Source organism: Mycteria americana, chromosome 4 (genome assembly GCF_035582795.1).
Source record: "Mycteria americana isolate JAX WOST 10 ecotype Jacksonville Zoo and Gardens chromosome 4, USCA_MyAme_1.0, whole genome shotgun sequence".
Classification (NCBI taxonomy): domain Eukaryota; kingdom Metazoa; phylum Chordata; class Aves; order Ciconiiformes; family Ciconiidae; genus Mycteria; species Mycteria americana.
In genome coordinates this window covers 90294247-90306715 of record NC_134368.1, presented here as the reverse complement: position 1 = coordinate 90306715, position 12469 = coordinate 90294247, and the positions used below count along the sequence as shown (strand labels likewise).

General features: G+C 42.3%; 1 protein-coding gene across 3 annotated transcripts in view; it reads right to left on the bottom strand.

Annotated features, from left to right (window-relative positions):
- RUFY3 (RUN and FYVE domain containing 3) overlaps nucleotides 1-12469 on the bottom strand; it is a 59278-nt gene that overhangs the window by 16406 nt on the left and 30403 nt on the right. For all 3 annotated transcript variants that reach the window (XM_075501315.1, XM_075501316.1, XM_075501317.1), the window contains exons 2-11: nucleotides 10547-10720; nucleotides 9075-9192; nucleotides 7208-7309; nucleotides 6066-6189; nucleotides 5310-5371; nucleotides 4121-4186; nucleotides 3943-4012; nucleotides 1741-1833; nucleotides 956-1036; nucleotides 170-337 (exon numbers count right to left, since the gene is read on the bottom strand). In XM_075501315.1, coding sequence (XP_075357430.1) covers nucleotides 170-337; nucleotides 956-1036; nucleotides 1741-1833; nucleotides 3943-4012; nucleotides 4121-4186; nucleotides 5310-5371; nucleotides 6066-6189; nucleotides 7208-7309; nucleotides 9075-9192; nucleotides 10547-10720 — 1058 coding nt within the window. The remainder of the gene's footprint in view (nucleotides 1-169; nucleotides 338-955; nucleotides 1037-1740; nucleotides 1834-3942; nucleotides 4013-4120; nucleotides 4187-5309; nucleotides 5372-6065; nucleotides 6190-7207; nucleotides 7310-9074; nucleotides 9193-10546; nucleotides 10721-12469) is intronic.

Below are 12469 nucleotides of genomic sequence, written 5' to 3'. Positions count from 1 at the left end.
CATTCAATTGTTCAAGTACTACAGCTTTCTTGCAGCAAGACAGAAGTATGCTATACAGCCCGTAACCCTTCCACACCTAGCACCTTTCAATTAGATGGCGGGCGGGTAAACAACAAGAGCTATCACTTTTATCTGGAATTCACTGCATTTGATTTAATTATTTCCCTACCTGCAGCTTGAAAGACAGTTCATGCTTTAGGGCCCTGAGATCGTCCAGTTGCTGTCTGAGTGCCACCAGCGCATCTTGCTTCTCGCAAACATCTTTCTCCAGCATCTTCATGGCTAGCTCCATCTCCTGCCGCATCCCGATCTGCACCTCCAGCTCTTTCTCCACGTCCTGGAACGTACGGATCAGTCAGCATTACCAGCCAGCTTTCCTCGCCATCCGTGAGATAACCACCCTTAACTGGTGCTCCTGCCAATGCAGTCGCTACCTAGAAGCGTGCTGCATTGCCACAGCGTCACAGTTACAGATCAGACCCAAAGACACTTAAGGACAGCAAATCCACATTTTCAGTGCGATATTCAAGCTATGTCAACAGCATCGCTAGCAAAGAGTCAGCAAGTACTATACAGGCCCATCCTTCTGATGGAGGTGACTAGTGAAAAGCCGGTAGAGTTCTTATTTCCTAAAAACGTTCTGCTCAGCCATTTTTCTCCCCACCACCTGAACACACTATATTGAATAACAGTTCAGATAGTGGCAATATCCTTATCTGCAAGGGGGATGTGTCAGACCTAGAAATGCAAGTGCACTGCTCGTTTTGAGAAACAGACCTCAAACCGACCACAAAATTAACATCACTCTGACAAGACTGTCTCGGATCAGGCTGAAGCAGGCAGGCAAGAATGACAAAAATCCCCATGCCAAACATTTTCAAAAGCGATTGTCTGACATGGAGTTATTACGTGAAAAAGCCCTTTGTAGCGAGCTCCAAGCTCACGCAGTCCTTACCAGCCGCAGCTGAGTCTCCTCCTTTAACTGTTTCCGTGCCTCAGTCAGTGCATGTCCATCAGCAGTTCTGTCTTTAGTGACCTAATTTAAAGAAGACACCCAATTAGCTTGTCATTATATACTACTAAACCTCACATTTGCTGATTATTTGCTTTTCCCTCCACTTTGAAAACGAATTCGGCAACTATCCAAACTCAGAGCTCCATTCAGTTAACGCAGCATGCGGGTTCCATGTGAAATGACTTCATTCCCCTGTTTCCCCAAGGTGCTCTGCGAGCTTCAATGGATAGGAATTAAATGCACAGACTGTCCATTTTCAGACCTTTCACAATATACCAAGCATGGTTATAAAACCTCAGAAAAAGATCTTATGGGTTTTAAAAGTAAAAAGAGTTTCTGCCATAGTTACTAGCCCTTTCAATAAATCAACAAAAAAAAAAGATAGATCCTGCCCCTTGATTTCCAAAAAGGGTAGCATTTCAGGCCAAAAAAGCTGAACTCCTACTTCCAAATTTTTCTGCCACCCCCTCAGTAAGTCATCCTTCCTCCTGTCCCTTCTGACACCTCCACCCAGCGAGCCAGGAACATGCTGTGTTAGCTCTCGGCTCTGCGCACGCTCACAGCTTCATCAGCCTCGGCCAGGCAGGATTTACTGTGGCCAGGATCCACCTGTGACCCTCTGTGGGAAATAAAGGAAATAAAGCCTCTTCCAAACACCGACTTCTCGGTTGAATTTGGGCCAGGACTGCCCAAAAGGTTCAGTGATCATTCACACACCCACCCACCTTACGATTGGACTCTAAGATGTAAGAACTTTCTTCTTTAACCCGTTCCATCTCTTCTTGCAGTGTAATAATCCTGTTGTTTGCAACCGCAAGCTGTGAACGAAACAGAGCAACAGTAACATATCAAAAACCTACTTGACCATTTTTTTTCCTCTCTAGACACATTTTCTGTACTTTTTTTTTTTTTTTTTTTTTTTTTTTTTTTACACTCAAAGTGAGGAAAAAAATTATTTGGAGTGGAAAAGACAACTTAGCCTCTACCATGGAGAAAGACTATCTGAAAAAGCATCAATTAGTGCCAGTGTATTGGCTAAAACAGAGCCTTCCCAACCTGTTTTGATTCCTGTCTTTCACTAAAGTTATTGACTCGTTCAGGTCTCTACCTGCTCGGCTCGGTGTAACATGTGGTTAGCGCAACTCAACAGAAATCCTCGTTCCATTCCCCTTCCCTTGCCAAAAACAAAAAGGGAAAAATGTGAGCACATGGCAGCTAAGTTTTGCTGACTCCTAGCAACTGAACTATATCACCAGAGAAGAAATAGTTGCGTGGGTTTGCTAAAGCTTCAGTAGTCTGGGTACACTGCTAGGTAGAGCACCTGAGGAGTAAGATGCTCAAGCACTTGGGCAGGAGAAGCACGATGAGAACCTCATCAGGGGAGAAAGATTTGGCTGGAAACAGGGGCTCTGTAGCACACACCACCCTTACGAGACAGGACATCTGCCTCAGAGGAATTCCCCGTGAAGACATCACCGCAGGCTAACAGATTACTTAGAGTGTGTGGTCAAAGGCCAAAACAACTTCCGAAAACTCCTTCTGGCTTTGGAAATCATAACTTACGTAAGCCTTGCACACAAGAAAAGCTCAGTGACATTCCAAGAGATCAGCAACGTTATGAAGTGACAAACCCAAACAGAAATTACCCTGATAAAAGCGCGAGTCTTTGGTTCAGCTCAAGCCAAATACACAAATTGATGCGACATGTGACGCAGTTCATTAACTACACCCCGCAAACAGCCCTGGTTGGCACAGCGTGTTCCAGTGTCACTTAAACGCTTACTCTGAACAGCATGCAGGCCTCACTAAGATACATGCACGTAAATTATTAAAAAAAATGAAAAAATATTTCAGTCTACATTGCAATTAATCTCACGGGTACCATGCCTAATGGGCACAGCACTCCTACTCTGCAGGTAATTAATCAAAAGCCACTTATTATAGCAGGACTGAGAAAGGCAGCCTCTACTGCAGACCACCTTTTTAAAATTAAAATATTTTAACTGTAAAAAACATTTCTTACTCCTTAATTGCAAGAGCGGATACGCTAATTTCCATTGCTAAAGCTTCTCATCATTTGGAATACAACCATTTGAGTAAATGTTCAATAACCAGACACACAGATCTCCTTTAATGAGGCTGAACAAGCGAAAAAGAATTGCTATTTCATATTTGTCCTGCAAGAGCACTGAGACATCCCAATCAAAATCGTTCTGCTGAGCTAAGTGACACGTGGACAGAGATACTGTAAAACCGTTAGGATGAGACCTACTATCTCCCATTTGTCAGGAACTGACCTCAAAAGATTTTATTACATTTACGCCATTACTAACGAACTGCAAGACCAATTTTATAACACAGGTTACACCTATGGCTCGCGTACCAACCATTTTTCATGCTCAGACTGAACAACATTTTATCTGTAATGATCATTTTTCCTTTATTTCTTCCAAATTGTGACAGGCTAGAGAAGAAGTTCTTGAAACATTTCAATTACTATCTTTACACTGTAGTAAACTTCTGCACTTGTCAAAATAAACAGACCTTTAAAAACTTCTTTCGTCATGTCTGGACATCTCATAACCTACATCAGCTGAATGGCTTTCGAAACCACACCCACTGTACAATTTATTCTAAGACATTTTCCAAAAATCAGAAAGCACTCGAAGACTTCAGAGGGATAAGGTGTATTCAGCAGCTTTTGGTTTTTAGCAGAACATTTGGTTGTTTTTCTGCCTCATGCTGAGTTAGTAGCAACAGCCAGTTGGATGTTAGTAAACCAACAGCAACAATTCCTTGGCAGGTCAGTTATCCCAGTTCCATCGTTAAACACTCATTACGTACACCAGAAATCTGAAAAATAACTCCTCCCTTACCTTTTTAATCCCAAAAGGCCAAAACATCAGATGATTTTCCACTACACTTACCTCCTCGGTCAGTTTAGTGTTGGATTTTTCTAAGGCATCCACCTTGGCCTGTAGGTTGTTTACTGTAGCACTGTTGAAGAGGAAAAAAAAACACCCCTACAGTAATTCCTTCTTCTTTAAAAGCCATTTTTCTATTTTGCTATACTATATAATAAAGAATAAATAAATCGCATCTTGCCTTAAATGTCTATTGAGTTCTTCTACGTAGTTCTTCTGGTCCAAAATAGCAGTGATCTGACCATCTCTGGAAAAAAGAAGTATCATTCATTGTGATATCAAATATCAGCCATTGGGATTCAAAGAACTAAGAGACACCATCAAAGGTCCAAGAGGAAACGTGGTGATTTAGCCTGCATACCCAGCGCACCAGCACCCTAGCTCTCAATGAGCCTACGTGATGCACCGGCAATAGCAAAGCCAAGTTGCAGTCTATGCCTTTAGAATCCGTCACTGTGCCCCGACTTCTCAGAAGCTGCAACTGCTACATTCACCTGGATGCCATTCAGGCACTTTGTGACACCCAAAACAGAATGATTAAGGCAGACAACATTTCAAAGAGTATAGCAGTATTTCAAAGAAAAAAAACCCTGGTTTTGCACTACATTTATATGGGACGAGTCATCTCGCCAAAATCCATTCCAGGAAAACTATCAACAACTCCATATTTTGCATGCACTTCCAGCAGGAAGTCTTAACTGAAGAGAAAATTGTTCTAAAAATGAAACTATAGATAAATACATGCAATCAAAACACCTGATCCCGAGGGATAATTATTAAACATATACCTGAATTCAAACTAGCAGAACTTCCTTAGAAGGAAGACGTACTCTCGAAGAACCTCAGCAAACCGCAACGCCTGATCCGTATGTCAGCGTGCCCACACTGTAGTTTTCAACCACTTGCTCTGAACATTGCACAGCTCCATTTGTGTATGCTGGCACAAATACTTTAGGCTATTATTACAGTTATGATCTTTTCCAGTTGGAGAATTTTTTTTTTCCTAAGGATGTTATGGTGCCAGAAACCAGCTGCTACCCTGCCAGCCACACAACTGGGGAAGGCTACTAAGCTGCTTACCGAAAAGGCTTTAAAGAACGGCAGACCTAACTCGGCAGAGGGTCATTTTAAAAATATTTTTATCTTCAATTGCCAGTTAAAGAATAACACACAGAATTTCTGGGAAACTTGCCTTTTCCCCTGCCCCCTCCCAATATTTCCAGTATCTTATTTATATATTATGGTTTATCATAGGAGAGCAAGTCTATCTAAGTAGCTTTTTAATTAAAAATATAACAGCTTGCAGGGCAGCCCCAAAAGAATACAAGTTACCAAGAGATAAGAAGCAGGACGACTGTGCATGTACCTACCCTTCACTGCCTTTTGTGCTGTTCCCATCTTTCAAATACATTGAGAAATCAATAACTCCAACCTAGAAAAGAAAAATTTGCATTTTACACTAAACACTTTTTCTAAAACTAAACACTGTCTGTAGTTGTGAAAGTTCAGAGTCATTCCATTAGAACATCAGTACACATTGTATTATAGCAAGGATTCATTATAAAAGTAATCTACCCAAAATTAATGAAAACATGGTGTATTTCAAGCAACAATACGAGGATAAGCAGCAAGGTGGCAAGCAAGCCTTAGGACGTAAGGACAAGTCATTACCATCACCATTATCTGTATATACACTGCTTATGCAAGCTGGAACAAAAGCGCATACAGGCTCATTTTCTTTTGTTTAACAGCTACAATGATCTCATCACACAGCGTGAGTGAATTAATAGTTCTGCCCATTTCTCCTCTCGTTTTGGCTAAGTCTTTCTCCGTTTTAACCGCCTTTTTCACTGACTACATTTCACTCCACAGTGAACCTGTGTGCAGACCATAGCAAAGCATAACAGCAAAGAGAAATCCAAAATCCTGGGTCTCTGGTCTCAGCGCCACCAGCTAACCGAAGGCCGCCAGCTAACCGAAGGCCACAATCACAGGAGCAAGCTTATATTAGTCTTCTGTTACATACAGTAACAAACTTGTGTCTCAGTTGACAAAAGTCCTCTACAATGGAAAATTCTTCCAATTTAAACGAGCAGAAAAAAAGCCATCAACTGAATGCCCAGTACCTGTGAGTCCAGGTCTTCTCCTTTCATGCAGAAGTTTGCATCGATGACATTCAAACCTACTAGGAGGCCAGCAATGATCGCACCTTCTTCTTCCATCATCAGTGCATTAGGCTCATAAAATTCACTGCAGAATGCACGGCAAGAGAAGACAAGTGTTGCAGCTTTAAAAGTCAACTAAAATGATGTCAACTAGCATGGGATCCCTGCTAGTTCATATGCCGATATAATGCAAGCTCAGCCGTAACAAAAACCCAGGCAGCGGCACATAGTCCACACAGAAATGTACTCCTATGCACTATCAATGTACTCCTGCTCTGACTGAACAAATCTCTCCTAGCACAGCAAGTCTTTAGATGAGGCGAAGACCCAAGAAGTGGGAGACCTGGTCCCTCACTGTTGAAAGGTCATGGAAAGTAAGCACGATTCTTGAGTAATGGTACAGCACAGTGGAGATTTAAGACTGGGGCTTAGTATCATCGAGTTTTTTAAGTAGCATACTTCTACTACTCTATTACATACTTTTATTAACACAAGCCACCGCCACATTTGCCAGTGGACAATACCAAGTTCTCCTTTTTAACCCCAAGTTGACTATGGATTTACATGGACAGCCAACAAAACCCCACTTGTTTGAGTAAAGAAACACCAACATATTTATTAAATCCTACTGCTTTACACGGATGTAGTAGTTCAAATCCCTGGATTTACAATTAAACTACAAAATTATTGCTGTTTTATGAGTGGGAAGCAGAGACACAGAGAAGTGAAATGACTTGTTCCAAGTCAGATGGTAATGAAGCGACAAGGTCAGAAATACATCCAGGGCCAAGACCTTGCAGACAGAGAATGCTGTGTCCCCTCTAGACAAATATTTCACCCAAATCACCTCTTTGAAACCAAAATTTGTGTTTATTCTAATGAATACTTGAGACAATAAAAGTGGAGAAATAACAGCTTCTGAATTAAGAAAGAACACTAAGCATTTTTAATTCCTCAGAGGAAGCTCTGCATTTCACAAATATTACCATTTATCAAAAAAAAAGTACACACATATTTTACCATTTGGGCGTACAAGATTGTAAAGATCTTACAAGAGGGCAGAAGCGAACCTAACCTAATCCGAGAGCGAGCTCAGCGCTCACCTGAGAAGATCCTTTCTGTTAATCAAGGCTTTCATGTATTCTGAAAGTTTCTTCTGCATTAGAGCCAGGCGAAGCCAAGCTCTTCCTCTACCCACAGGTGTCCTACAAAGGCCAGAAACAAAACGGTTACAGACACACTGCAATGCACATTCACAAACAGCTTCAATAATCCCATTCTATCTAAAGCTTCTGCAGCTCAAAGATAGAGCTGGCACTGATGAAAACAGGGAAACAGAAGGTATTTAAGTGCAAATAGTTACAGACAAGTTTATCTAAACAATCACTGCTTCTCTCATAATTAATTATGTATTTGTTGTTATACTAAAAATATTTCCCTGACTGTACCCTGGCCGGATGCTACTACATAGACAGAGATCAGCTGCTCCAACACATCACCTTCTAATTCAAAATCAGTTTTGCATATGGCAAATCAGAATAACACGTATATACTTCAGTTCACCACAGATGCCCAAGCACCACTCCTTCAGGTAGGCGTTAAGTTGGGTGAGAATCCACGCAGACAACTGAAAACACAAATTCAGTACTGTTCTCTTCAACTATTTTGCTCGTTAACACACTCACAGGATGCAATGGGTTACAGTCACAGTCCTTCCCCCTCTGTTTCTCCTGGCAATCCGAAGCACACAGCTTTAAAAATACGGTAACTGATATGCTGCATCACAGCTCTGGCTCATCTACCCTGGCATCCTGGCCAGGAGCCAGTACCAGATGCTCCAAAGGAAGGTGTAAAACCCCCGTGTTGAGCAGTATTCCGATTAGAAGGAAATTTCTTTTCCATCTCCAGCAGTCAGTCAGCTGTTTTATAGCAAACGGCACATGGGGCACTTTATTTTCTAACCTTAACTAGTATAAGCAGCGACTGCCCATGAAAGTCATCTTCATGACTCCCCTTTCTTGACCTCACGAATACCTGACATGCCATTTCCCAAGGGTTAGTATGAATGCAAGGCCGAGGTTGAGAAACTTATTCTAAAACTGTTCTTTATTTCAATGTATTTAACATTTCAATATTCTTTTACAACAGGCAAAGGTAACAGGAGCTCTGGCACAACCCTGTTGGCACTCCACGCTGGTCCTGTAAGCTGTTCCAGGAGGAGTCCTGCACAGATTTCCAGTAAAAGCACTTGTCCATATGTACATCGCTAAATACTAACCCGAAAGAAATTGTTATTGAATCTATTCACCTCTTCTTTCAGCAAAGATTTAATCCTTAGTTCTGCTACTCATACAAAAGCTTCCTTATACCTTTTTTCCTATTCCCCAGGCTGAAAGTCTCTGTTTCTTTTTAGCATGAAATAAGCAAACCTGAATGTGATGTCTGAAATGACTACGAAATTTTTCAGATCAATATATGCTTCAAGTGGGTTTTTTCCTCCGCTCTTTAACATAAGCTAGTATTTTCTCCAACTTTGTGACTGAGCCTTCCTTTTACACAAGCTTCACAAGTTTACCTGAATTTATTTAAAAGAAAAATTACCTCTGTCTATCAGCCTCAAAACTATTTAACCTGTTCTTTCTAATTCCCTTCCTCTTCAGTCCGACTTCAGGAAGAGAGGCAGTAAAGGCTGTTCCCATTCCTGAGACGCATCATCACTCATTCAGTGCCAGCAATAAATGCACTCCTGTCTATAAAGCCCCATGCGCTTAACACAGGGAGGGTATTTCCTATCCTCTCCTTCTGCAGTTCCTTGATTAAGAATAAAAGAGGGTAATGATCCATTTTTGTCAGCAGAAGGTGGCAGATGTATTCTGAAGGTTACATTTGCCCTTCCTTCTCTTCTTCAGGATCCTTCTTACAATAAAAAAAAACGTATTATGTACTTGTGCAGTAAAAGACTGTACTTACTTCAGCCCTGGGAGATCCTTAACACTTGCTGTAATTTCTGCAGCTTCAGGAACAAGTTTTTCTACTAGTTCTAGAGGTCCCCAAAATGACTTATTTTGCCCAAGAAAAGTCTTCTTGGCTAGAAAACAAAAAGATACAAAATGAGCCTGTTAGGCCCGTGCTGACTAAATACATTCTCAAACATGGTCAGAAGTGAAAGAACAGTAGACAAAAATTGCCAGAACAATTCTTCTGGGACTGCTGCTGGGCAAGTACAAAAGATGGCTTTTTATGCCCGAGTGCCGCAATTACTGGTATCATTCAAATAAGGCAACAGGGGCTTGAAACAGATGCCAGAAACTATTCCATACATCCCCAGTATGCCAAAACAACAACATCTGGTGATAACCAGCAACTTGGATTCACTGCTAGAGGTCCAAATTTCTACTAGGATGCTGTCACTGTCCCCGAGTTACACTTGATGTGTGCACAGTAATTTTCTGTGCCACCACAGACCATCACAGTACAAGGATAAGGACCACACCACTCTGAACCCGCTCCTTCTCCATAGCTGCCAGGGGCTTCTCTGTGCATCCTTTCCTCCTTCAGAAAAGCTTTCGAGTGACCCCTAGGTACTAAAGCGGGAAATTAATTTTCTTCTTCCATAGTTCTTACCGCTACTTCACAGCAGCAGCAAGAAGACCAAAAACTCTGTTAACTTCAAGCTTATGGCCAGCAGTAGAGACACTGGCAAATGGATAAACCAAGAAGCTGAAGAATATGAACGCTCCTCCCTTGCACGATGTTACCTTAACCAGCACAGGAATCACTTCTTCTGCGTGTAAAGCGGAACACGACTACTGAAGCAGCACCGCAGGATGTACGTATGGGTGCTGAGAGAGCATTTAATATCCTCTGCTTTTCATCTCAAGCTACTATCATGCAAGGGCAGCACATCAAGACAAGTAGTCTAGTACTTGGCAATTTTAGTTGTGACTCCGTATTATATAGTTAAATATATGCTCTGCTTGCTATCTGAGAAAGCAGCTTACAAGACATTAGCTGCGCAAAGCCAAAATCCTCAGTTTTGATAGAACTACTGCGAAAGGACCTCTGTGTTGCAGTTCTCTTCCAGCAAGAGGGCTGTTGCATCCCTAAAGCATGAGCAAGTGCAGAAAAAACCCTCATGAGGTTGCTGAGGAGCTAGCGTTAGCACTGAACACTTAGTGAGACTCGGGTCATCTGAAAAGCTGTTTAAAAAATGGCAGGCACCTGCAACAACCGTGAACTTTTCATGTGCAGTGTTACACCTTCAGCAGATTTTTTTCCCTTCCTGTGGCCTGTCAAGTCAGCTGTGATCTCAGCAGTGACCCTGCTCGGCCTCTCTTGAGTCTACTGTAGATTACAAAACTAGGTTTGTAAAACAAGATTGCTCTTTCTCCTTCCTACGCTATGACAAACAGCCCGGGAGGACTCCTCTCAAGCAAGGTTACCTTTCAAGCCGTGTTTAAGGCAATGTTCCATCACAACGAAGAACTGCTGAAGAGGTGCATAGTCGGAGTCCAGCGTCCTGCCCAGATTAAGTGCCGATTCAATCAACCCCTTGATACTCAGTTTCGCCATGTTCATCAGGTTCATGCGTTCATTAGCCATGAGATAATTAGGATCTATTAAAAGAAGGAAGACAAATACTGTTGAGTAACAAAAGCTATTTTTAATACAGTAAGATATCCCATCTCTCTCTCTCTTTTTGTCCCTCAGCTTTGCAGACATTTTTAGGGGCAGTGACAGTTTGATGTGAGGCACTCTCTTCAGGTCTTTCGTCGAGAAAAATAAAAATTCACTAGCATTTTATGGCTGAAGCCACAATGACGTGGGAATAGGTGACCTATCACACTAAGGGTGCCTCAATACTTCCAATAACTACAAAAGCTTTACATTTTCAAGGGAGAAAAGTTTGAAGACAGCTGTTAATATTGTGCTTTACATCTTGACAACGCATTACTGAATGCTACGGCCGTTACTTGCTCCAACTCAAATCCCCAGCTACATCCAGCAACTACAAACCAGTAAGAATTCTCCGCTTGCGATTTGTTCTTCCACCTGAAGGTAACCACGAATCCTCTCACACGTCAGCCATCCATGTGCTTCTCAAGCCAGTCTTGCACCTTCCCTTCTCATTATTATTCTTTTTTTTTTTTTCCAACTTGGATGTAACATGGAGCCAATTCCCACCTCTCTCTCCCCGTTTTATCAACACTACTGTTTTTTACCACTGACAATAAGGAGCTGATCTTCACGGCTCCTCTGACAGCTCGCTCTAAGCCTCAACACGCACAGCTCTTCCAAGACTATATTGTTCCTCTACCATATTATTAATATTCAGACCTCTATATTCGCCAGTAGCAAGAAACAAACACAGATGTCTGTTTTCCAAACTACGCCCTGCCTGCAGGCCTCCTGCTCCCTGGCCTGTGTAACGTGGCAACGCCAACACCTATCCTTTCGGAGTGCCTCTCTCCCCAAACACCGTCAGGGCATTTCCAACACCTCAAGAAACAAACTCGTTTCCAACAGCGCTGTCCCGTAACTAGAGTGAAATTGTCCTGCGACCGCAACAAATAAAGCGTGCTTAAGCTTTAGGCCTGGAGATACACAGCAATAGAGAGAAATCCTTGCTAACGAAAATGACGTTGCATCAGTTGCCAGTCTGCTGTTTGTATCTGTCCCACCTGCAATCTCACACCCAATTTTTGACCTAAAGTTCTTCGGCGCAAGCAGTTTCATCCCTGTAAGGCACGTTTATGCTAGGGCTGCTGTATACGGCCACGGACCCTTGAACCAATTTGCCACCTTTGCGAGTGAATTTACTACGCCTAGCAGCAGAAACATGACCAGAGGGTATCTAAAACTACATAGCTAAGCACAGGGTACACGTTTTATCTGCCATACTGACAAAGCATGCTTGCATTTAGCAAACAAGCAAAGCAAATAAATAACAGAGACTGAAAACCTTCAATTAGAACAGAAGGAGATGTATTTCTATTTAAAATGCAGGGGAGCACGTAGCTACGTTTGATGAAAGAAGCCATAAAAATATCTAGGAATCTAAGCTGTGGCAGAACGGCTGTTCCTGCCGGCACTGTGGAGTACCACCACCCAGACCCACCCAGCGACGCTCACCACCGTCAGGGTGTTCTCAAGCTCTTTCTGACTGTTCGGAGGCTCCGTCTCTTCAACATGTAGACAACTGAGATAAATGTTTTAAGGAGAGACGTAGGAACCTATCATGGGGAAGGAGGAGGGGAAGATGCAACCCTTACCCTGAGTGGATCCAGTCCCTAAGTGAAGCCTTGCAGAAGTTTGGGGTTGTATTCACAGCAGGTTTGCCAGCGAGTAAACATCAAACCTCTACT